The sequence below is a fragment of the Carettochelys insculpta genome, chromosome 8, assembly GCF_033958435.1.
Source record: "Carettochelys insculpta isolate YL-2023 chromosome 8, ASM3395843v1, whole genome shotgun sequence".
Taxonomy (NCBI): domain Eukaryota; kingdom Metazoa; phylum Chordata; order Testudines; family Carettochelyidae; genus Carettochelys; species Carettochelys insculpta.
In genome coordinates, this window is record NC_134144.1 from 625,515 (window position 1) to 651,017 (window position 25,503).

Sequence of the window (25,503 nt, forward strand, 5' to 3'; positions counted from 1 at the left end):
ATTCCTTTTGGCCCAAACCCCCAATTTGTCTAGGTCACCCTGGCCCCTATCTCTACCCTCCAGCCTGTCTACCACTCCCGATAGTTTAGTGTCATCTGCAAACTTGCAGAGGGAGCAATCATCCCATCACGCAGATTTCATTACAGCAGCCCCAGTTTGTGTGTAGGCACCCTAATTTCAGGTTAGTATAATCAGGTATTGTACTAAATTGGAGCAGATCACTCGAGACAGAAATGAGAAAGCTGTCCTGCAGACACGCTGCTCTTTTGCTGAGTGTTGAGCTTTGGGTTGGTCTGTAGACTCAATCTTATGGGACATCAGTTTGGGCTTCCCAGTGCAAGCTGTGCTGTGATTTGCAAGGGGGCCTACTAGGAACTGGTTCCTCTCCTGATCTCACAGCTGGCTCTGGAAGAACTGCTGTTCTTACCATGGGCCATGTGAGCTCAGGGCAGGGCATCTCCCCCATTAGAAGTGGTGCACCTGATGCTGAGGCATGGTACCTCTATGCGCATGCTCAGGGTCAAGTGTTTCTCAAGATGGAGTCACTCGTGCTGGTGCACACCCTGGGTGGTGATCAGCTGTCCCTGCAGGTTGGACCTCTCCCTAGTGGACCGGCTGAACTCTCCTCATGCTTAATCCCCACCCTTCTCTCTTGCAGCCCATGCCCTGGAATGCCCCAAAATCAAAGTCAGCACCTGTCAGGACTGCATCCAATCTGGCCCCGGCTGTGCATGGTGCAAGAAACTGGTAGGTTTGCATTTCCTTTCACTGCCCCCGGCTCTCTGCATCTGTGCTGGTCCCCCAGTCACCCACCCGCCCCCACCCTGTGATGGTGCTTGGCCACACTCAGCCTGTGCTGGTCCCCCAGTCACACACCCGCTCCCACCCCATGATGGCGCTTGGCCACACTCAGCCTGTGCTGGTCCCCCAGTCACCCACCTGCCCCCACCCTGTGATGGCGCTTGGCCACACTCAGCCTGTGCTGGTCCCCCAGTCACACACCCGCCCCCACCCCAGGACAGCACCTGGCTCCACTTGTCCCTCCAGGGATGTCTCCCTGTTCTTGGGAGGCGAGGCTGCTCCCAGGGAATCCTCGGGAAGATCTTCTGCTTTCCCAGACTGGGGCAGAGGGAGCCTGTTTGCAGAGGCCCTGCAAAGGGATAGTGCCCCATTGTTGTTCTGGGTGGGATAGATACTCCCAGGAATGTCCCCTGGGTTCAGGGCACTCCGATGGAGGCAGCCGTTGCCCCACCCCTGCTGTCCCCACACATCACCAGCCAGTTCCTGTTGCTGACTCTGCCCACACTCGCTAACCTGTGGGAGCAGCCTCTGCTTTCTGCAGCACTCGCAGCTGCCCTGGCCTTGCCTGGACTTGTGCCAGGGCTGAGCAAGTACAGAATAGTCAGGGAGGGAGAAAGGGGCACAGATCCTGAGAAAAGATGTTTCCTGATTCTTTAAGGAGAGATGGTCAGGCCAGTAGTTAGCCGTCAGACCCTGCAGCTCTGACGCGCTTCTGGGGGCTCCAGAAGAGCTGGGTGTCTGGTGGACCTCGGCTCTGTGCCCTGCTGCCAGCGCTCATAGTGACTGGCTGGGGCAGGTCTGAACTAACACAGCTTGGCCTCATCCAGGATTGTCATTTGTTCCCCTCTGATTCTGCATTGCACAGAATTTCACCAAGGCGGGTGAGCCAGACTCCATTCGCTGTGACACCCGAGAGCAGCTGCAGCAGAGGGGCTGTGATGTGAAAGACATTGTGTTCCCAGAAAGCAAACATCTGCTGTTAAAGACAGACCCGCTCGATGACAAGACACAGCTAAAACCCCAGGCAGTGGAGCTGCGACTGAGGCGAGGTACACTTTGCTTAGTCACAAGCCCAGTGCGAGCACAGGGTGATAGTTGTGCTGAGGGGAGGAAAGCACAGGCACACACACTAGCATGGGACCAGTTCAGGCTCCAAATGCACCTGGGACCCTCTTTTCCTGCAGTGTGCTTAAATCTCTGGTGGGTGTTAAAATAAAAGGAAATTTTTCTTCACACAGCGCACAGTCAGCCTGTGGAACTCCTTGCCGGAGGAGGCTGTGAAGGCCAGGACTCTATTAGGGTTTAAAAAAGAGCTTGATAAATTTTTGCAGGTTAGGTCCATAAATGGCTATTAGCCAGGGGTAAAGTATGGTGCCCTAGCCTTCAGTACAAGGGCAGGAGATAAATCACTTGATCATTGTCTTCTGTTCTCCTTCTCTGGGGCACCTGGCATTGGCCACTGTCGGCAGACGGGATACTGGGCTGGATGGACCTTTGGTCTGACCCAGTATGGCCATTCTTATGTTTCATTCAAATGGGGAAGTAGGTGCTTGAGAAAAATCCCAGTGTCAGCTGAGACAAGCACGTGTGGGATTCAGTGTGAAAATTAGAGTTGAGGAGGGTGTAATGGCCAGGTAGCAGCATGTGCCTCTCGCTGGGCCAGGCCGGGATTTCACCTCTACAGATGCAGGAGCTGCAGCCAGGCAGCAGTGCCAAGAGATGCTGCAGGCCCCAGGGCAAGGTAGGCGTGGTGGGGATGGAGGGTGGCTCTATGCCTGGAAGGGGTAGAGCTGAGAGTGGACAAGGCAGAGCCAAGGGCTGTCAGCCCTCAGCACCTCCTGCACTGACTGACAGCCATGGGCAGGCAGAGCAGTGCTGCTGCTGGGTTTCAAAGGAGGCTGGAGCTCTGGCCATTGCCACGGCCAATGTTGCAGCAGCTGGAGCTTGGGGCCCCTTTTGAAATGTCCAGCCTGAGGGCAGCTGCCCTCTTTGCCCCCATCGGTGCCCCTGCAATCAGGCGTGCATGCAGAAAACCGGTATAATTCCCCGACAAGGTGATTCAAGTGCAGAGTTGAGGCAGCTGCCCCACAAGAAGGATGCCTGACCCCTGAGCTATGGGCTGAGGCAGGAGGGTGGGTAAGTGAGGGGCTGAAGGTTCTGACTGGGGGAGTGGGCTCTGGGCAGGGGCAGAGGATGAGATGTTCAGGGCACAGGAGCAGGCACCTGGGAGGTTGGGGTGGGGTCTGAGCAGAGTTTGATCTCAGGAGGGTGTCAGGGGTTGAGGGTCTGGGAAGGAGTTATGGACTTAGGGTGCAGGGCTTGGGGGGGAATTAGGGTACAGGAACAGACTGGGGCAGGCATTCAGGGAGTGGCTGCTTACCTGCAGGGGCAGCTCCCAGTTGGTGTGGTGGAGAAAAAGATGGCTCCACGTGGCCCGGGCTCACTTGCAGGTATCAATGGGAATCGCAGCCAGTGGGAGCTGTGGGGGTGGAGCCTGCAGACAAGAGCAGCACTGGGACAGAGCATCCTGGTGCGGTGCCTGTTGCAATGATACAGGTCTCGTGGGGCAGGAGGAGCAACGGCAGAGCGCACAGAGCTGCCTCCTTCTCTCTCCAGGCAGAGCACACAGGGGCTTTAGTGGCTGTAGCCCAGGGATCCTCCTTAGCCTGGGACTCTGGGCTGCAGCTCCTAACACCCCTTTCTTAATCCAGCCACATTCTGCTGCCTCACCTTGCCAGTGCTGCCTTCTCCTGGTTCCTGGTGAGCCAGCAAAGTTTGCCCAAACGTGCCCAATGGTAACTAGGAATTGTCCTGGTGCCCGAGACCTCACCGTGGTTCTGGAGTGGTGCTGGAGGAGGAGCTGAGGGGACTGTGTGACCAGCTAGCCCTGCAGTGCTGTGGGGTGGTATGAACATAGTCCTGACTGGAGCTGTGGGGTTCACTGTGCCAATGACCTTGTCTGGCAGGTGGAGGAGTTTGGGGCTTTCGGTCTGAAAAGACATTGGGGGTTGGAGGGACAGACAAAAGGACCTGTTGTGCAACACTGGCCTTGTCTCCACTGTCCTGCAGTTCTCTGTGTGTGAGTGGCCTTTGCTTTCCAAATGCGCAAAAGAGCCCAGCTGATAAGGGGCTTGGCCAGCTCTCTCCTGGCTGGGACAGTATTCCCCGTTGCTGTAAATGTCCAGGAGTGGGACCCTGGGGGCAACCCAACCAACCCAGCTCCGGGAGAGCACCTACAAACACTGCAGCCCAGTCTCATCCACAGGGAGGAGCCTCATCATCACTGACAGTTGCACTATATGCAGAGGGCTGGTTGTTAGGAGCTGATGAATAATCAGTAGATGTTACAACCATGCTACAGGTGGCTATAAGCAGGTCAGTAGAAATGGCTGGCTGGAACTTTTTTCTCATGAAAATGCAGACCCAGGTTAACTAAAACGTGGCAAATTCATATTAACTTTTAAAACTTCAGTCCAAATAAAACCTAGAAATATTCCAAAAACTGGAACTCTTTTGTTCTGAAAATGTTGAAATGAAACATATAGGCTGTGTCTACACTAGCCCCATCAGCTCATGGGAATAAGGGGACTTCGAAGTAGGCGGGGTCCTTTCGAAAAGGAACCCCGTTGGGACAAGCCGCGCGGCAGCAAGGCGTGTCAATTTCGAAGTGCCTCAGCCACCCACATGCTAATGAAGCGCTGAATATGCATTTCAGCGCTTCATTAGTAAACTTCGAAATGGCCATTTGCGTGGCCATTTCGAAGTTTGGGGCTAGTGTAGACGTAGCCTTAGATTGTTAGGTTTAAAGCAGCTTTTCATTTTTGAAATTTCCTTCAATTTTATAAAGGCAGGAACATATTGATTTTGAGGAAATTGCATCTCTGAAGAAAATGGAAGTGTTTCAATAAGGTTGCAATGTTCCACTTCACAACAAAATGTTTGTTTCTCATTTTAAAATGTTTCCATTTTGAAAGGAACATTATTGTATTAAATTATACCAATTTCTATACCAGCTATTGAACCATTTAAAATAATTTTAAACCCTAATTTTAAAATAATAGAATAAAACCAACATGAAGTCAAAAAGAAATATTTTTATACCCTCCTCCTTTTTTAATAAACTTTTGTGCAGGATATTTTGACATTTCAATTTTTCATTCCTATTTAGAATGAGATCTTTTTTCCCTGTAAATGGTGGAATTTGCCATGGAATGAATAATTTTCTACTCATTCTAAGTGCTTTTACTATAATAAATAATAATTCATAAATAATTAATTACCTTAGTGATTACAGCCCTAGTCATGGACCAGGACCACACTGACCAAGGCGCAGGGATGTACACAAAATAGAAATAAATATCAGAGAAGATCCAACAGATGGAGAGAGACTTGAGAGTACAAAAAGCCAATGAGATGTATTGATCAGCAGGACTGGCAGCCCCACCAAGGTCCTAAGAGATTATGTTGGTGGTAGCCGCCATGAGAGCGAAGCTCACATCATTCTGTTCTCCTGTCCTTCAGTGGGCCACTGTGGGGTTGCCCCACTCTCTAACCCCCACTCCCCCCACCCCGAGGTTTTGTGTTTCAGGGATCCCAAAGGGAGTGATGAGTGGAATAACCCGTCTTCTTCTTTTGTTCACCAGCTGGACCTGATTTCTGACACGTTGACTTGGATCCCCTGATTTCAAGTCTCACATGGGCCTGATCCTAACACAGTCCTTGTGTCATTCCAGGAGGCCTTTTCGTTTGGATTAATTCAGTCTGTCCGCCTCTCCCTTTTGCTCCTTTTCTCATCATTTGTTGTTGTAGACTATTGTGATATTTTATGCACTTTCACTTACTTTTCACAGCCGAGCTCACAATTCAGGTAAAGTGCTAGGCCAAGTTAATATCAGAGGGAAATTGCCATAATGACAGGATAGAAGAATTATCTTTGCAGCTGTGTTCTGAACAGCTGTGAGCAGGGCAAGCATGCATTTCTGGAGGCTGAAGAAAAGGCCTTTGCAGGGATGAAGCTACCAGAGGAGGATAACCTGTGGGAGACTTTTGGTTTTGTGGGTAGAAGGGAAGGGCCAGACCTTACGACATGTATTCAGATATGACAAACCCAGAAGAGACCACTGTGGCAATCTAGTCTGGCCTCTTGGATTGCACAGGCCAGAGACCTGCCCTGCAATGCTCCTGACTGCAGAAAAACACCCACTGTTCATTGAAGGCTTGTCACTGACTTGTTTGCGCAGTGAGATAGCAACAACCAACCAGGACCCTGGGGAACTCTTTACAATGTTTTCTTCCTTTCGCTCTTTCAATTTATGCCTTATTTCCAGTCTTACTTCATCTACCTGCTGGCTCCAGTTACCATCTGTTCTCCATTTAGATACCAGTACACTGTGATCAAGTCACTTCTTACTCTTCATTTTGTCTTCGAGTCTGTTGCTATTAGACAGGTTTCTATCCCCCGAATGGTTCTTCTCTGCACCTCTCCAGTCCTGCAACCCTCTTCCTGAATGTTGGGCTCCGGAACTCAGCCCAGCGCTCCTCAGCAGGCTCATGGTTCCACTGAGTCGTTCCATCTCTGCCCTTCCTCTGACAGGTCAGCCAGCTGAGTTTAATGTGACCTTCCGCCGTGCCGAGGGCTACCCCATTGATCTCTACTATCTGATGGATCTCTCCTACTCCATGCTTGATGACCTGGAGAAAGTGAAGAAGCTGGGAGGGGACCTGCTTGCAGCTCTGAACTCCATCACTGGGTCCGGCCAGATTGGTGAGGGGCTCTCAGCTAATTGGCATTGGTTGTTGGGCTCTCACACTCTTTTGGCAGCATCAAAGAGCAACTAGGGAAATGCAGGTCTGGCAAGAACACAAGAGAATTCCCTGCACAGCAGTGAATCTGGGAAAGTCTGCAGTGGCCAGGCAGGAAGAGAAGTCAGGGCTGGTTCAGTAAGTGCTAAGGGATACTGGGTGCCAGGCTGATCTCCTGGCTCTGCCCAGCCCCTCCATTGAGAGGAAGCATTGTGCTCATCTGCACAAAAGAAGGGGGTCCCTACCTTAGCCTGCAGTCAATGGGCTCCAGGTGTGCTTGCTTCTGGTGCTGCCCTACTTTTGGGTTTGGTTCTGCTCTCTGTGGTACCCCTGGCTGTCAGGGCACAGCAAAGAGTCTGTTGGCTGCAAGCTCTCAGACCCTCCAGGTGTCACAGAGAGCCGGTGTGGAATTTATCGGAGGGGTAGCCGTGTTAGTCTGGATCTGTAACAGCAACGAAGGATCCTGTGGCACCTTATAGACTAACAGAAAAGTTTTGAGCATGAGCTTTCATGAGCACAGACTCACTTCATCAGATGCTGGTCTTGGAAATCTGCAGGGCCCGGTATAAATAAGCCAGAGCAAGGGTGGGGATAACAAGGTTAGCTCAGTCAGCAAGGGTGAGGCTTACTACCAGCAGTTGATCTGGAGGTGTGAACACCAAGGGAGGGGAAGCTGCTTCTGTATTTAGCCAGCCATTCGCAGTCTTTGTTTAAGCCAGAGCTGAGGGCGTAACTGCTGGTAGTAAGCCTCACCCTTGCTGACTGAGCTAACCTTGTTATCCCCTCCCTTGCTCTGGCTTATTTATACCTGGCCCTGCAGATTTCCAAGACCAGCATCTGATGAAGTGAGTCTGTGCTCACGAAAGCTCATGCGCAAAACTTTTCTGTTACTCTATAAGGTGCCACAGGACCCTTCGTTGGTGTGGAATTTCTGACTCATTTGGATCTCTGGCAGCAAAGACAACAGGCTGACTGGGGAACTGATGGAATGGGTACAGGGCTGGGGCCAGCCAGCCCATGACAGCCACCCTGATGGAATGTAGCTCACCCCAGCAGCTCAGTGCCCATCTCCTAGCCAGACCCCTCTGCTGGGGCAGGGTCTGTCAGAAAGGGAAAGAAGCCTCTAAGGGAGGGGAGAGCAGGGCAGAGTGGCCAGTGGCAGGCCAGGGAGGAGGAAGGGAGAGTGGGGGTCAGGAACTGTAGAGCTGGGTGAGAGAGGCAGTAGCACCAGTGGGCCATGAGGAGAGTCCCACTCACTGCTTGACTGCACCCCAGAGGCCAATTATGCTTTTGTGGTACCCTAGGCCAGAGCAAGTGGGGGCCTCTCCCGACCCCAGCCACCTGCAGTCCCTTGCTCCTCGCAGTGTTCCTGCCAGGGAAGTGAGGCTGGGAAGTGGGGGCTTTCCTCACCGGCCCGGTGCCCATGCCAGGGAACAGAGTCTGGATGCGGGAGGAGGAGGCGGCGGGGGCGGGTGTTTCTCTGCTACCCAGCAGGAGCACTGAGCAGGCACAGAGGCACCCATTTCTTTGGAGCCCCCCAATTGCCCGGGGCCCATGGTCTTAAGGCACATTGGCTCAGTGGCTATCCTGCCCTGTGCGTCCTGCTTGGCTGTATGGGTGGGTGGGACAGGATTGTGGTCTAGAACATTCTTCAGTGATGGAGCTGCATAGCTGAGCTGACGTGCACTTAGCTCAGCCCAGCTTCCCCCAGAGCACTCCCACCCTAGCTGAACCTTGTGCTCCTCCCTGCATAGCAAGCGGCTGCCTCTCTCCTGCCGGCAACCCTTGTGTGCCCTGCCTCAGTTACTTGCACCCTTTGCCTGTGCCCTAGTGAGCCCAGGTGTGTTCACTCCCCACATCTGCACTCACCAGCCTCAGGCCATGGGTGTCTGAGGGATGTGGTACGGGGCCCTCTTCCCTAACACCATGTCCCCCCGCCCCAGGCTTCGGCTCTTTTGTGGACAAGACAGTGCTGCCATTCGTGAACACTCACCCCGAGAAGCTGAAGAACCCCTGCCCCAACAAGGACACCTCCTGCCAGCCGCCCTTCGCTTTCAGGCATGTCCTCTCCCTCACTGACAAAGCTGACGTGTTTGAGAGGGAGGTAAAGAAACAGTCCATCTCCGGGAACCTCGACGCCCCCGAGGGGGGCCTGGATGCCATGATGCAGGTGGCTGTCTGCGGGGTAAGTCCAGTTGCAGCCACCAGCTTAGGCTGGCTGCCGGGTGGGAATGAGCTCAAAGCTAGAGCAAGGGTAGCCAGAGGGTGAGGGCAGAACACCAGGCCAACAGCACCACTGGAACGACTGAAGGGTTGGACACCGACAGGATGGACTCAGGCGCTCAGAGAAGGTTGGGGTCAGTGTTCCCTGTAAGCTGGGCACTTGGGTGGCTGTGCGGGAGAGATTCGGGTGCCGCCCAGCTGATCAGCAGAGCACCTCCGCTAGGTTTGTGTTTCTCCTGGTGGTGCCCATGCACACATGCCTTGGTACACGTAACAAAATCTGTTACACACATGGATGGAAAAGATTAGTGGGAACGTTTGTTGGGGGTGACGTGATCCTGCTCTGAGAGTCCCTACATGGGGAACAGCTATTTGATAACAGGCTATTCGGTCTAGCCACGGAGTCTGACCCAGTGTTGTGGCTGGAAGCCAAACCAAAGAGGGGCAGGCTGAAATAGGGGCATGTACTTAAGAGTGACCAAGAATGCACTGGATTCCACCTGACTGACATGTTGTAGCTCCACACTGTTTGCCTAAAGGATCTGGTCTCGGGATTGTTGTGGAGCAGGCCTGGGTTACACAGGGGTCAGCATGGTGACCCTCATGGTTCTGCTGGTCTTGGCATCTGTGGAAAGGGAAGGGCATTTCCTTGTGTGGCAGGAATTCCTACTGTAAACTCTGCTAAGCTTTCCTCGTTTTATAGGGGCTGCCCCAGAGCCTTCCCAATGCACCATGTTACACCAACATCTGGTCCCAATACAGAACAGCACCCAAGGAGCCCCCAGGCAGTGTGAGGTCCTGTGCTGCCTGCCCCAGGCTCTCCTTCCATTCCCCAAGCTCCCCCATGTCTGTACCCCGGTCCTTCTTGGGTGGGGCGCCCCCATGTGCCTGTAAACTCCTCTGCTGCGACATGCATGCCCCTGTGCATGCTCCCTGGGCTGCCTGGCCACATGTTCTGTCCTCACTGCAACTCCTGGGCAGCTTCTGTCTCCCCTTTAGGTCCATCTCCCTTGTTTCCATTAAGCCTGCATGAGCCTCTCTTTGCCTGCCTTGGTCTTGATGTCCTGGGAGGTGCAGGCCCATGTCTGGCTGTGGAAATGCCTGCACATTGCTTGACTTGCTTCCTTGCACTGTTCTTACTCCCCAGCTCTTTCTCGGGCGCATGCATGCCAGTGCTCTGTCTCGCTGTGGTATGAACACAGGGTCTCTCTTCTGTTGTGATGCAGGACTCCAGTTCTGGAGGTGGCCTGGGCTCTCCCCGTGCTTGGGCTTTCTCTGTCTGTATTGATCTCTCATTCAGGTAGTGCCTACAGGTCTGAGCAAAGCAGTAAAGTCCCCTCTTTTCTGTTCCCAGGATAAGATTGGCTGGCGCAATGTGACTCGTCTGCTGGTGTATGCCACAGATGACGGCTTCCATTTTGCTGGGGATGGTAAACTCGGAGCCATTCTGACTCCGAATGATGGTCAATGCCACCTGGAAGAGAACATGTACAAACAGAGCAATGAGTTTGTAAGTGCTCTTGGCAGCATGTTGGCTATCATTCCCCTGTCTTCCCCAGTGAGCCGCCACTTGGTAGACTTGTGGGAATCACTTCTCCACCATGTGACTCCCTTCTCATTCCTGACTGCTCCCCAGCACATCCCTCTGTTGGGGGCTTTTCAGTTACTGGGCCCGGGATTCCTCACTCTGCCTTGTGGGGCAGAATCTGTCCCTGTGAACTGCATCAGAATGTAAAGCTGCAGAATGTAAATCTGCATTCCTTAGTTTGCTGCTGGCAAGGCGTTTACAAGCTGGGATAAGACTGCAAAGCAGGTCCCTGGGTCTGTAAGAGAGTTGGGGGGTAGCACTGGGTTCCGAGGTGAGGTTTCTGTTATGAGAACAGACCCCGCCGTAGTCTCAGAACATGGAGCAGTGGATTGTGTGTGCATGCAGGGTTGTGTGGGGGTGTTATGTCCTGGGCATGGACAGGCCTTTCCCTTAGCAGGCACTCTGAGAGATGCCTTAACATGTTCACACAGTATGGAAAGTAAACCAGAGAAATTGGAATCCCTCATTCTGGGGGTTGCTCACTTTTCTCTCATTTACCTCTGGGAAAGCTGAGGGGTAGGGTCTGGTGGAGAATGGTTAAAAGTCTGTTGCTAGGACTGCTAGGTTCAGCTGGCGAAAGGAGAAGCCAGTCAGCTGCAGGCTCCAGCGAGGCGATCCCAGGGGAAACACTTCTCAGACTGTGTGATCTCGCTGGCATTGTGAGTGGGTCTGGCAAAGAGTTGCCTAAAATATTAAGTCCCTGCTCCTGTTCCTTTCTCCCACAGGACTATCCATCTGTTGGCCAGCTGGTACAAAAGCTTGCTGAGAATAACGTTCAGCCCATTTTTGCTGTCACTAAAAAAATGGTTGGAATATACCGAGTAAGTGGAGCTTGACTAGTCCCCGTGATGTTGCCCAGCAGGTCAAGAAGGAACTGCAGCCACAAGCCCAAGCCTAGTCTCCTGCTCTCCGTGACATTAGTTCAGCTCATGCTGCCTGCTCTGCTCTGACAGAGGGGTGCACAATCCCCACGGGAATCAGGAACAGGTCAGGGGGCTGGTTGGGGACAGTCCCCCAGCCCTGCCCTGCCCTGCCCTGACCAGGGACCTAGATCAGTGGGCACCTGGTGTGGAGAAGAACAGCAGGAGAGCTGTCTGGCTGGGGGCAGGGACTGAAGAAGGCTGCTGCCTGTCTGAGAGAAGCTCGTTCGCATGGGACAGTGACTGATGTAGGCTGGGCTGGAAGACAGTGTTGTGTTGGTACTCTGCAGAGGCTGAGTCGGGGGAGAGTCAGGGGAGCTGTGAGCCTAAATAGGAGGACAGAATTTGGATTCTGGGTACCCTGGATGGGAACCCTGGAGGTTCCTAAATCTGAGCCAGCCTTTTTAGGTGACAAATCTGAGGAACTCACTCAGATTGAAGTGACATTAGAGGAGGTTTTGGAGTTAATTGATAAGCTGAATAGTAACAAGTCTCCAGGACCAGACGGCATTCACCCAAGGGTTCTGAAAGAACTCAAATGTGAAATTGCAGAGTTATTAACAGTGGTTTGTAACCTATCCTTTAAATCCACTTTGGTACCAAATGACTGGAAGACGGCCAATATAACACCAATATTTAAAAAAGGCTCTAGAGGAGACCCTGGCAATTATAGACCGATAAGTTTAACATCAGTACCAGGCAAATTAGTAGAAACACTAGTAAAGAATAAAATTGCAAGGCACGTAGAAGAGCACGAATTCTTGGGCAAAAGTCAGCATGGTTTCTGCAGAGGGAAGTCGTGTCTAACTAATCTATTAGAATTCTTTGAAGGGGTTAATAAACATGCGGACAAGGGGCACCCAGTGGACATAATATACCTAGATTTCCAGAAAGCCTTTGACACGGTCCCACACCAAAGGCTTTTATGTAACTTAGGTGGTCATGGGATAGGAGGAAAGATCCTTTCATGGATCGGGAATTGGTTAAAAGACAGAAAACAAAGGGTGGGAATAAATGGTAAATTTTCACAATGGAGGAGGGTAACTAGTGGTGTTTCCCAGGGGTCAGTCCTGGGACAGATCCTGTTCAACTTCTTCATCAATGATCTAGAAAATGAGGTAAGCAGTGAGGTGGCAAAGTTTGCAGATGACACCAAGTTGTTCAGGACAGTCAAAACCAAAAGGGATTGTGAAGAACTACAAAAAGATCTCAGCAAACTGAGTGATTGGGCAGCAAAATGGCAAATGAAATTTAATGTGGGTAAGTGTAAGGTAATGCATGTTGGAAAAAATAACCCAAATTACACGTACTACATGATGGGGTCAAATTTAGCTACGACAGATCAGGAAAGGGATCTTGGAGTTATAGTGGATAGTTCTCTGAAGACATCCACGCAGTGTGCAGCGGCAGTTAGTAAGGCAAATAGGATGTTAGGAATTATTAAAAAAGGGATCGATAATAAGACAAAAGATATCATACTTCCCCTATATAAAACTATGGTACGCCCACATCTTGAGTACTGCGTGCAGATGTGGTCTCCTCACCTCAAAAAAGATATATTGGCATTAGAAAAGGTTCAGAAAAGGGCGACTAAGATGATTAGGGGCTTGGAACGGGTCCCATATGGGGAGAGGCTAGAGAGACTGGGACTTTTCAGTTTGGAAAAGAGGCGATTGAGGGGCGATATGATAGAGGTATATAAAATCATGAATGGTGTGGAGAAAGTGAATATAGAAAAATTATTTACCTTTTCCCATAATACAAGAACTAGGGGACACCAAATGAAATTGATGAATAGTAGGTTCAAAACTAATAAAAGGAAATTTTTCTTCACACAGCGCACAGTCAACCTGTGGAACTCCTTGCCCGAGGAGGCTGTGAAGGCCAGGACTCTATTAGGGTTTAAAAAAGAGCTTGATAAATTTTTGCAGGTTAGGTCCATAAATGGCTATTAGCCAGGGGTAAAGTATGGTGCCCTAGCCTTCAGAACAAGGGCAGGAGAGGGATGGCAGGATATAAATCACTCGATCATTGTCTTCTGTTCTCCTTCTCTGGGGCACCTGGCATTGGCCACCGTCGGCAGATGGGATGCTGGGCTGGATGGACCTTTGGTCTGACCCAGTATGGCCATTCTTATGTTCTTATGTTCTTATGATGGAATGTCTGTGTGATGTACCCACAGGGCTAAGCCAGCTCAGCCGTGAAGGTTTGGTGGGTTCGCAGAAGACCATGAGGGAAACTGGGGCAGAAGGACTGTCACAGTGCAGAGAGAGTACATGCCAATAATCAGATGATTCAGTTACAGGGTACTTTTCATAAGTTTGTTTTCCATTGGTAGAAGCTCAGTGACATGATCCCCAAATCAGCAGTGGGGGAGCTGCATGAGGACTCCAGCAACGTCATCCAGCTTATCAAGGAAGCCTACAACGTAAGTGTCACAATGCACATCTTTCCGGATCTTGCCAGGCAGCTGGCTCCAAGAGTCCCGTGTGCCTTATACCATGTGAGTGGGGCAATGGAAAGGGGAGGGTAGTTTGCTCAGCCAGTGTAGTAAACACACAGTCATGCTATGGGCAGAGTCAACACATATATGTTGCATTACACATATATGTCCCTTTATCCCAGGTCTCTGTTTATTTCTGTGCCTGTAGCCCATGAACTGTGCAGGCTTGCCTTCTTCCTCCCTCTGGAAAGGACCAATTGCACTGATAGCACTGCAGCACTGTGACGTGCCCAAGCTGCAACCTGGACTGCTGTGCCCCTTGAGCATTTGACCCCAGGGTGCTTTGTTAGTGAATAGCAGCCTTTGCTCACTCACAGCCACCAGCTGAGTATAGGAATACTGTGCCCAGTCATCCAGGAGGAGAGGACTCCTTCATATCCAGCCTTGCCCCGCCCCTCACACTGAAATGCACCTCTTGTAGCATTTAATAGCTCCGTGGACTTAAACACTCATAAGTAGTTCATCATTCCACCAAAGGGTAATGAACATGCACTAGCCTCCTTCACCTGAGCAGAGCTTTTCCCAAACACTTCAGTCAAACTCACTGGTTTAGATAAAACAATGAAACAAGTTCATTATCTGGAAAAAGATACATGAGTATAAGTGTTAAGGCATAAAAAGCCGGAATTGGTTACAACAGAAATCAAAAGATAATAGTGCATGCTTATTCCTCAGCTTTAGCAAGCTCAATGAGATTTGAAGCAAACATGGTTCTCACCACACCAGATTCTGGAGCCAGTTCTTAGTTCACAGGCTGGCTTTCCTTTCAGATCCTGACTCCTATCCTAGCAATCCCATTTCCATTGCATTTACCTGTGCTAAGATCTCACTTCCTAGCCCTCCCTCTCAGTCATACCTTGTACTGAAATTATGACAATTACACCCAAAGGAAAAGCAGTAACAACCAGCAGGAGATGTACTAGCCTGTGATATAGGCAAGTCATCCTCAAGGATCTCTGAGGCTCCCGGTTGAGATCCCTCTTTGTGATGCTGACATCTTTCTGTGTCATTTTCTTTGTTTTGTTTTTGTTTTCCTCACAGAACTTGTCCTCCAGAGTCATCCTGGACCATAGCACCTTGCCAGATGTTTTGAAAATCACTTACGATTCTTTCTGCCATGGCAAAAAGCCCACCATGGATGGCATCAGAGGAGAATGTAGTGATGTCAAGATCAAGGACACAGTAGGAGAAACCTGGTTCAGTCCTTTTTGTAGACTTAGTTTCCTGAAGAAAGATCAGGAGCAATACTAACACTCAAAGTGAACATAGGATCCTGTGTACTGGGTTGCTGTACGTTCTTTCAATAGTGGACCCCAATTTACAACCCCCATATCCTGGTTCAGCTGAAGTTAAGGTTGAGATTACCTATCACATCAGGAGGGAGAAAATCAGAAACTCAGACTTCTTTTCTTGCCTGCAGAAATTTTTGGCAAAACAGAAAAATCCACTGCAAATTCTGAACCCCTGACAGGATTGAACCCTGAATGGCAGCTGAGGAAGGGTTGTCTTCAGAATGTGATCTGTCAGAACTGGTTGGGAATTCTCCAGCAAAACTGGTGAAAAATGTCACCTCTGCAAAAGCAACATTTTTCCATCGTCAAACTTGATTTTATAAATTTTATTTTTTATTTCATTTTATTTAGTTTCTGATTTGAGAAAACTGGAACTAAATACTTTATTTTGGGCTGGATTGACCTGAACCAAAAATTTCAGCTCCTTTAACAAACCAAAATGTCTCATTTCAAGTCCGCTAGACACTAATTTGGGTCTATATCAGCTGTTTCATGGAGTGCATCATGGGAGCTGTAGTTTGGGTGCCTCATGCCCCCATTCTTCTCTCTGAGCTGGATTCTCCAAACAGACTTCATCTCCTATCATGCACTGTGGCCTTGCCACTTAATATAGCGCCTCATGGGAGAACAGTGACTGCGGTGTATCATGGGAGATGTAGTCCAATCAGGAGACTGGTCCATTGAGGAAAATGGCTGGCATGAGACACTTGCACTACAACATGGTAGTTTGGTAGACACTGTTTAATGGCAAACTGATCTGACACAGAGTGTTTCAACCCTTCTGGACCCTATGTTTTTTCTTTGAACTTCTAATTTTGCAGCAGGGATGTGTGTGATCTTTTTTGACTTTTTGTTCTGATTTGGACAAAAACAAATGTTGAACAGCAGCATTTCCCATAGGACAGAACTGCCCATGTTTGACCATCTCCCCTGTGTCCTCGAGGACTTGTAAAGGGACAGGAGGGTTGTTTGACAATGAAGATGGCCAGCATCAGCACAAATGGTGGGCCTTTCAGCATACAATACAATGAGCCAGATCCTCGGATGGTATGCACGGAGGGAGCTTTATCAATGTCAATGGAAGTTTGCCATTTGACCATGCTGAGGATCTGGTCACAGATAAGATGAGAGTCTGGGTGTTCTGCATCTCTACTGGGACAGAAGCAGAGTGTTGAAGAAGCTTAACCATGAATTTTTATACTTTCAAATGTTTGCATTTGTTGTAAGTTTCACTAGGCATTTCCTGACCTTTTGAGGCATGTCCAGGGTCAAGGTGTCAATGGAAAAAAGATAGCAGCATTCTTTCAAACTCCCCATACACAGTAAGCTTCCAACGTGAGACCCCACACCCTGTACACTGCCCAGATGTTTAAAATGGGCTTGCAGGTGCTTCCTGGATGGCACAAGAATGGAATTGTCTTTCTTTTCTTTTCTTTTTTTTTACTGGTCTTCTCACTGTTTAGTGTCTTACGCATCTTAACCCCCATTTCCTTTTGTGCTGACACCAGTGCCTTTGTGGAGCAGTAACAATGCCATCTTGACACTTTAATCTGCACCCTCATTGGCACAAACTGTGGGGTCTTCTGCTCAATTAGAATACAATGTAACTTCTTGGAGCAGCAGCATGGGCTTCTCCTTGGGTCCCCACCTTCCTTCGTGCGCACCTAATTCCAGAACCTGCCTATTTCCTGGAGGGGACATTTCAGACCGGAGGCAAATTTAGGATAGGGGTGGCAGCCTGCCTGCGCACATTTGTCATGCTGCTTTCTCAGAAAATAGACCCCTAACATGGTTCCTTCTCCTCCTTCCAGATCACATTCCGGGTGAAAGTGACAGCCAAAGAGTGCATCAAGGACCAGTCTTTTGTCATCCGACCCCTGGGGTTCACAGACACGCTCACTGTGAAGCTGGTCAGCCAGTGCTCCTGTAACTGCGATGAGCGCCGCGACCCCACTGCCTGCAACAGGAATGGCAGAATCATTTGTGGCATCTGCAGGTAAATGAGCTCAGTAATGCCACAGCACCTGGGTCCCGCGGGCTCTTTGGGAGCTTGGGGAGCACTGGGAGCTGGCAGCTCTCCAGAGCACAAGGCCAGGGGATGGCTGTACAGGTATTGATGGCAATGCCAGGACAGTCTGTGCACAGTGACTCCACGCAGGTTGAGGCACAGACACTTCAGGCAAATGTGCCCATTTCTGTTATTCCCATGAGAACTTTCAAGGGGTTGGTTTGATGTTCAGTAGCTGGTTAATGCCCCAGAGACAGGACACAGTTAATGGGCCAGGTTCAGCCTCTCAGGCTGGCTTGCAGTGGCCAAGAGCAGAGGTACCAGCCCTAGGGACAAGGGCACAAACCCCACTTTTGCTGCAGATTCCGTACTGTGATTCCACCAACCAAAGATCAGCTGTAAAGTGCTCAGGCATGGTGTCACCAGCAATCCCCAGGGCTTCTCTGATTGGTTGCACCACCTGGATGAGCATTGTGGTAAATGGACCGGTTTTCCATGGATCATAGTAATATTCAGGGTACCCCCAGCATCAAAGGGCCAGTCACTTACGCAGCTCAGCCACACCTTAGTGCTCACCACCAAAGACAATGCTGGCAGCCAATCCTGTGATCAACAATGTACGGATCTAGGGCCTAGGAAAAGGAACCAAGAGTGCTCTGTCACAGATCAATGAGTTCCAGCCTTCAGCCAAACACGGCATGCTAGACCTCCAAATTCATGAGCATATCCAACTCCGCCCTGCGATCGCTTGTGCAGTGCACTCCCAAGTCAGCAGTAATCTCGAGGTCTTGCTCATCTCCTGGCTGTGACAGGAGATGGTGGGGCTGGTAACAGGGGTGCACACCACAACATGTGGCATTCCCAAGCTCCCTGGCTGTCAGGCTCATTGCCGAATATGAATGGATGCTGTCTCTCTAGACAATCGTGGGCCAAGAGTAGGCCCATAATCATCCACAGGGAAGTTCCTAGCTAGCTTTCTAGAGCAGGACTCTTCTGTGCCATGTGCTGCTGGAGCCTCCAGGGGATTTTAGGGAGGTGAGATGGACCAAATTCTGAACTCCTGAGCCAGTGCATGCTCCAGAACACCCTCTGTGGCCTTTTGCCTTGGCCTAGTGTAATCCCCGGTGCTAGAGGTAGGCCAGAGCTGGGATGCTGACCCTAACCTTTTACCAGGAAAGTCACAGAGCTGCTGCTGCCCCAAGCCCAACCCATCTGGGATCAGCAACCAAGGAAACCTGCCTGCAGATTGCACTGAGGCCCTTTGGAACAAATTATAGAATTGTAGCACTGAAAGGGCCCTCAGGAGGTCACCTAGTCCAATCCCCTGTGGTCTGCGCAAGCATCCCTTGACAGGTGTTTCTCTAACCTGCATCCAAAAGGTGCTTTCTGTGCCGGATCCTGAGAGGATGTGAGCAATGGAAAAGGTGGGGGGATGCCAGGTGCTCTGCGCCTCTAAGAACCAGCTCCAAGGCACAAGCTGTTTGTGTTGCTGTGATGGGGCTGAGGCTGTTCTGCCCAGTGGAATAGTCTCCGTCCCAGACCACGTACGGCTGACTCTGCCTTCTGCCTTTCTCTCCTCTCCTGCCAGCTGCAATCCAGGCTACATTGGGAAGAACTGTGAATGCGAAACCAAAGGGAAAAGCAGCAAGGAGCTGGAAGGGAGCTGCCGGAAAGACAATGCCTCAGTGATCTGCTCTGGCCTGGGAGACTGCGTGTGTGGGCAGTGCACCTGCCACACCAGCGACACGCCCAACAAGCAGATCTATGGGACTTACTGCGAGTGTGACAATACAAATTGCGAGGTCCACAATGGCCAGTTGTGCGGTGGCGAAGGTGAGTGATGGAGGGTGTTACAAGGAGGAGGGAGAAAAATTGTTCTCCTTGGCCTCTAAGGGTAGGACAAGGAGAAATGGGCTTAAACTGCAGCCAGGTAGGTTAGGTGGGATGTTAGGAAATACTTCTCTAACTGTCAGGGTGATTAAACACTGGAATAAATTGCATAGGGAGGTTGTGGAATCTCCATCACACGAGCTATTTAAGAGAAGGTTAGACAGACATCTGTTGGGGATAATCTAGTTGGTGTTTGGTTCTGCCGTGAGGGCAGGGGACTGGACTCGATGATCTGTTGAGGTCCCTTCCAGTGCTAGCGTTCTATGATTCTGTGATGGCTCTGTGGTCTGACTCGACCCCTTCGCATTCTGCCCTATGGCCGCTGTTCCAGTGGCTGCCTGCTCGGAGCAGCCGGCTGCAGGCCCCTGCTGTGCACTCACCCTAGTGCACCCTCCATGCATTGTTCTTAGGAAACAGACTCCTGAGTTATACCCGGAATTTAACCAGTCTGTTTAGTTGGTATGAGCTGGCCCACTAGGCTGCTGTGTTCCCTAGATCATCGCCTAAAGGAGCGGGATGGCCAGGACAGCTCCTTTCCCAGGGCTTTGCATACAGGATAGCCTCAGTGGCAGGCTAATGCTTGCCAAAGGAGCATCACCCAAAAGCTTTTCTCAGTTCCACAGGTCCCCTTGCTGTTCTCCCAGAACAAGAGCTCTCCACAAGGCCATTCCTTAAACACCCAAGGCATGGTGTGCTCAAACATGGGATGTGCTGTGAGAGGCTAGCACTAGGTCCTAAAATCTGGCCTCTTTCCCTCCCTCCGAATGTCTCCCCCTCGCTTGTGGACCAAAGGGGGCTGGTTGTGTTGGAGTGCTTCACTGGAGAAGGGAGCCGTGTGCTTCCAGCGTACTCCAGAGTGAGGCTGGCGCAGCCCAAGCTGTCTAGTTCACTAAGTGAGATGCCACCCATGGAAATATGAGCACTGCTTGGGGAGAGGGCAGTGTGGAACCCATGCATGGAAATCTATGTCTGTTGGGGGTCCTGCAGGATCTGCTTAGGGAGGTTGCCTGCCTCTGATACAAGTGGGCTGAGCCCTTCTGAGTCCAGGAAAAAAAGGCCCCATGTGCAGCACTTAATTCAGCCAAAACTGTCCAGAGTGGTGCTCTGATAAATATTTTCAAATCCCTAGAGCCGAAGCCCTGAGCCTCAGCACACCTCATGGGGCAGAAAATCCAAGCCCCATTATGCCCCGTGGGGCTGAAACCCAGAGCCCTGATGCCTCCTGCAGGGCTAAAGCTCTGAGCCCTGGCACTGCCCAGGAGGCTGACACCCTGCAATCCAGGAAATAGTCTGAGAATTTAAGCCCTGCCTGTTTGGCAGAAGGAACGTGTTCCGAGCTTAGGCAGTGCTGAAAGGGTGAGGATGAAAACCCAGGCAGGCACAGGCTGGGCCAGTGCAGGAATCCGTAACTTCTGCAGGATTGGCCCCTAGACTCTTCAGTTTGTGTGAGGGTTCATAGTTCCCAGTGTCCCCATTCAGATACCTGCCAACAGAATTCATCCCAGAGCAAATGTATTGGCTCTAAAGTGTCTCTTCTTTTCCCAGCGAGAGGGCACTGTGATTGTGGCTTGTGCAAATGCAGCACTGGCTTCGAAGGCAGTGCTTGTCAGTGCAAGCAGTCGAATGACGGCTGCATGAACAGCCAGGGAAACGTGTGCAGTGGCCGCGGGCACTGCCAGTGCAATCGATGCCAGTGTCATCATGGCTACCAGCCCCCGCTGTGTCTGGAGTGCCCTGGCTGCCCTTCACCGTGCTCCCAATACATGTAAGTGACCTGTGGCGGTGCCCAAGCCAGGCTTGTGTTCAGAAGCCTGGCTCCTACCCATACACTCAGCTGCCCTGGCCACATCTGGGGTGAGGGTTGGGGTGAGAGCCCGGAGGCACAGTGGCTACAGTTTCCTCTCTTGACGAAAGTGGCTGTTCCTGTGTTGCAATGGTGAGCTTATGATAATGGCCTCTTCATCCCCCACAGTTTTGGGGTGGAGGCACAAAAACAGGGGTTTACAATTACCCTTGGCCCTGGGCGCCCCCAGCAACTCTCCCCGCACCCCTGAGTCTTCTGTGGTCCAGGGAGTCTCAGGTGCAGACAGACCCTCTCCTCTTCCCAGCCGTCAGACTGCCTCCTCCTGCCCCTGTGTGTCTGATTCACATGGCTCTCTGAGTCTGTGTGGGTTAGCGAGGCAGCTGCTGGGTAAGTGTGTTATACCCAGGTAATACTTGCAAGGGACCCACACTCCATGCTGCAGCGAAAGGTAGCAACAACCCCTCCACACCGGGTCACTGCCGGTGGGAGATATTTCTTCCCAACCTGACACGTGGGCCCCTCCATTCCTATTATCCAAGCCATGGGCCTCCTGTCTGTCTTCTAGCTCCTGTGTGGAGTGCAAGGCATTTGGGAGTGGCCCCTTTCAGAAGAACTGCTCGGCAGCCTGTTCCAACATCACTGAAAGCAGCTCACCGGAAGGCAGCTGGTCATGCCGTGAGAAGGACTCGGAGAACTGCTGGATCTCCTACAGAATGAGGCAGGAGGACGGGGAGAAAAAATACTCCATTAACGTTGATGCCAAGAGAGGTACTGGACTCTTGTGCTGCAGGCTACTCTGTACGCTGTGTGGGGAGCTGGACTCCCACCGGAGCCAGCCAGCCAAACCCAACTGCTATTACAGGCCCCAGCAGGCACAGCAGAAAGTGAATTTTCAAACAGAGGAAGGTTGGAGACTTTGGTTCGTTCAGACTACAGAGCGATGCCAAGAGAAACGCCCTGTGCTTGAAGCGGGGGATCCCCTGCCCTGTCCCAGAGCAGCATCCTAGAGCATTGGGAGATGAGAGGAACACTGACAGATGAACATGGCTCATGGACTGGTTCCACCCTAGGCATAGCCAGAGACTGCAGCTACGTAGGGCACCACTACATTTGGGGCACCACTTTGCCCCCCTATGCTGTGCCCATGTGTGCCCAGTGCAGCCGATGGCCAGGGGTGCCTCAAGTAGCCAATCCCCTGGCCTCCACTCCACCTCCTGGATGAGGCCATGCAACCCCCAGCCCCTGGATCTCTGCTCCACCTCCCAGCCCTGTGGCCCAATTCCCCAGCTCCCCTGTTCCTCTCCCTGCCTCCTGGCCACAGTGGCTGAATCCCTCAGCCACCCACGCCCCCACACACACTGCTGGCCCCTCAGCTCTGGTGGCCCCAGTGCCCTGGCCTCCTGCTCCACCTCCCAGCCCACAGCACTGATGAGCTGCACTGCTCCACCTTCCACCTCTTTTCCCCCCAGCACCCTCAGCCCTGAGCACAGCGCCCTCTTGCAGAACTGCTGTTCAGCTCCCCAGCAGGGAGGGAGGGTGTGGGTGCTCGGGCAGTGCAGGACACCCGATGTCATAAGGATGGCCCTGCTCATGCTGGTGCAGAGGGGGCCACAATCAGGGCCAGTGCTGGGTCCCGTGGTGAGCACTGACAGGCCTTTAAGGCCATGGCTCTTCCCTTTTCTCCTGCCAGGCTGTGGGACCTTCTTTCTTTCCATTCTGCATTTCCTTCTGAGTCCTGCCCATTGCCTGAGTCAAGCTGCAAGCACACCCAAACCAGTGGGGTACCAGCCAGCACCTGCAGATCCAGCAGCTGAATGCAGGGCCAGGGCTGTGGCTGCGGCTGCGGCTGCGGCTGCAGCTATGTTTGACATGACAGTGCAGCCCTCCCCACCACCCACCCTTAGGCCTGTAGGTTTCCAAAGCCCTGTGGTGCCAACCCCGCTCACAGGCTACTGGACATGGCATGTGTCCTTCAGTCATCACAGCCTGTCTGCTGGGGCAGGGCAGAATGCTCAGCCATGTGTGGCCTGACCTGTGCTCTCTCTGCTCCCCAGAGTGTCCACAGCCCCCAAACATCGCAGCAATCGTGGGCGGTACTGTCGCTGGAGTGGCCCTGATTGGGCTGCTGCTTCTGGTGATATGGCGACTGGTGGTGGAGGCACTCGACCGCAGGGAGTACCACCGATTTGAGAAGGAGAAGTCGAAGGCCAAGTGGAATGACGTAAGCTGTCACTGCCTTTCCTGTTGCCCTGCTCTGACTGATTGCCCGAACCCAGGGCTAGGCAGAATCTGTCAGCCTGTGCTCTTCAACCTGACGGGTGTCTGTGCTTTGTTGTGGGGTAAGGCCCTCTGTGGCAGTATGGGAAATGGCTAGGCACAAGCCCCGCCGCGTGGTTCCCTTCCCAGGCATTAAACCCTGATGGTCCCCATGTAGCCCATACACTCTGCAAACATGGCACCAGAGCCAGTGGCTCCTTTACATCCCTAGGCTGGTGGTGTTGAGCTAGTCGACAGAGCTGCTGAAGGGAGCTTGTGGTTTGGGTGCAAGATGTGCTGGAGCAGTGTGGGAGAGACAGGGTGTTGGAGGCAAACCCAGAACAGGTTGATCTGCAGGCCCCTCGCTAGCTGAGACATTCCCCCCAGCACATCCCTGCCACCACTCATGGCCAGGGTTGGGCTCATGGTAGGAAGAAGGAAATGGTCTTGAGCCCTAAGCAGAAATCATTGGCATCTGGCTGGTGTGGGGGCCTGGAAAGTCAGAAGCTACAGAACTGAATTGTTTAACCTCTCCCCTGGCTGCCCACTCCCTCTGAGGCAGACAGTCACCTGGAGATACATAGGGCTTGATGATCCAGGAATTCATACCTGGGAAAATGCTTCTGCACCTGAGGATGAATATTGGAGGGTATCTGGTCACCAAACCATGGAGAGAAATCTTTTCCCATGTGCAGGAGGACGGGGAGCATACCTGAGTGCCATGTCTGTCCATCACTTTGAAATGATCCTCAGCCAGCTAGGTGAGCTGAGGCCCTGTTTCTGGACAATCCAGGCAGCACTAACAATGCACCTGTCTTGTATTTCTTCCCAGGCTGATAACCCCCTTTTCCAGAGTGCTACTACCACCGTCATGAACCCCCAGTTCAGTGGAGAGTGAAGCGGAGTTCACCTGCACAGCATGTGAAGGCTCAACTGTTAAACCAGGAAAGACCAAACTAAGGGCACCAGTATCTTTTTCTCTAAGCTAAAATCTGCTGTACTCTGTTCCCTTCTTCACCGTGCCACCAGAGAAGGGCCGTCTTTGTATAGCTGGCTCTATTGCACATCTCCAGCAATCGCTTTCCTCTGCCTGGCTCCTGCAAGCTGTGCTGGTAGAGCTGTGAGCAGGCAGCAGCGTCAGCTTTGATGGGTGGTGCCATGTCATGGGATTATTTTCTGTTTTCATTAGTATGGACTCCTGGATAATGACCGCACCATCTGTTTCAACTCACACTGCAAACACTGACCATGCTATGACAGTGGCAGCTGTTGGAATGTGAAATGAGACTGCATTGTTAATAGTTTTTAGCTTGCAACCAATATTGATCTTTGCTTGGCATGTTACCAGGAGCCACTTTCCTTCTGTTTTAAAGCTCTCCACTCAAAGCTGTGGTTGCTCCAATTCCCTGTCCAGCTGTGCTGTGCTCTGTTATGGGAACTACTGCAGCTACATCAGTCAGCGCTAAAATCATTCTGGGGTCAGGCCCAGTGTTCCCTGTAAGCTGAGCACTTGAGCAGTTGCGCAGGAGAGATTCGGGTGCTGCCCAGCTGCGTAGCAGAGCGCCAGCCAGCAGTGTGTATTTCTATGGGTGGTGCACATCTGCACATGCTTTGGTGCACATAACAAAATACATTCTGCCCATGGATGGAAAAAATTACAGGGAACACTGGTTAGGCCCCATGCTATTCCCTGGAGCTGTAAATACTCTGGTGGGAGGGCGGTGGCCATGCAGGTGAGTGGAAAGAAGAGCAGTCTGGGGCTATGCCCCACAGCTTCCTAACTCAGGGCCCTTAGCCAATGACTGACCTCTCAGAGCTTTCAGCTATGTTTCTGTGGGGCTCTGCAGCCCCACACAGCCCCATCCTGGCTGCAGTGCTGCCCCTTGGGGGCTGAACCGTCTTAGGGATGGGCTAGTGGCAAGAAAACAATGATCCACAGTGCGAACATGGCAGATGCGGAGACATGGCAGGGAGCGCTGCTGATGTGGTTTCGGCCCTTGCCTGTTCCCTTCTCACACAGAATCTCCTCCCCTTTGCAGTGACGTGTCAGCCGGACACACACAACCCAGGGGAAAGGGATGAGCATGTCCCTGGAGCTTTCTGCATGCTCAGCAATCGCTGGAAATGGTGCTTTGAATGACTTGGTCCCAAGGGCCCTGCCTATAAAATTCTGTGTGAATCCAGAACGTGCTTTGTGGGTGAGAACAATGTGCCTGTAAGCGTCGTCACATCCCACCTCTGTTCCACTGCAACGTTTACAACTAATAAAAATACATCAAGCCCAGCGGCTGGTCTGAAAGGCGTGTCCCCGGCCTGCCAGCCTCTGCAGGGCGTGGGCTGGTTTAGTCCAGCCAGCTGAGCCCCCCACAGGTCACTTCCCACAGCTCTTTTGGATAAGGCCTAAAGGCTGTCCCTG

General features: G+C 51.8%; 1 protein-coding gene across 3 annotated transcripts in view; it reads left to right on the top strand.

Annotated features, from left to right (window-relative positions):
* Nucleotides 1-25,277, top strand: part of ITGB2 (integrin subunit beta 2) — a 50,420-nt gene extending 25,143 nt beyond the window's left edge. For all 3 annotated transcript variants that reach the window (XM_075001527.1, XM_075001525.1, XM_075001526.1), the window contains 14 exons: nucleotides 659-747; nucleotides 1,667-1,850; nucleotides 6,395-6,565; nucleotides 8,547-8,788; nucleotides 10,181-10,336; nucleotides 11,140-11,235; nucleotides 13,673-13,762; nucleotides 14,879-15,019; nucleotides 16,941-17,125; nucleotides 18,726-18,970; nucleotides 20,573-20,792; nucleotides 21,397-21,599; nucleotides 22,886-23,052; nucleotides 23,920-25,277. In XM_075001527.1, the coding sequence (XP_074857628.1) occupies nucleotides 659-747; nucleotides 1,667-1,850; nucleotides 6,395-6,565; nucleotides 8,547-8,788; nucleotides 10,181-10,336; nucleotides 11,140-11,235; nucleotides 13,673-13,762; nucleotides 14,879-15,019; nucleotides 16,941-17,125; nucleotides 18,726-18,970; nucleotides 20,573-20,792; nucleotides 21,397-21,599; nucleotides 22,886-23,052; nucleotides 23,920-23,985 (2,255 nt within the window). In that variant the 3' untranslated portion in view covers nucleotides 23,986-25,277. The remainder of the gene's footprint in view (nucleotides 1-658; nucleotides 748-1,666; nucleotides 1,851-6,394; nucleotides 6,566-8,546; nucleotides 8,789-10,180; nucleotides 10,337-11,139; nucleotides 11,236-13,672; nucleotides 13,763-14,878; nucleotides 15,020-16,940; nucleotides 17,126-18,725; nucleotides 18,971-20,572; nucleotides 20,793-21,396; nucleotides 21,600-22,885; nucleotides 23,053-23,919) is intronic.
* The last annotated feature ends 226 nt before the right edge of the window (nucleotides 25,278-25,503 follow it).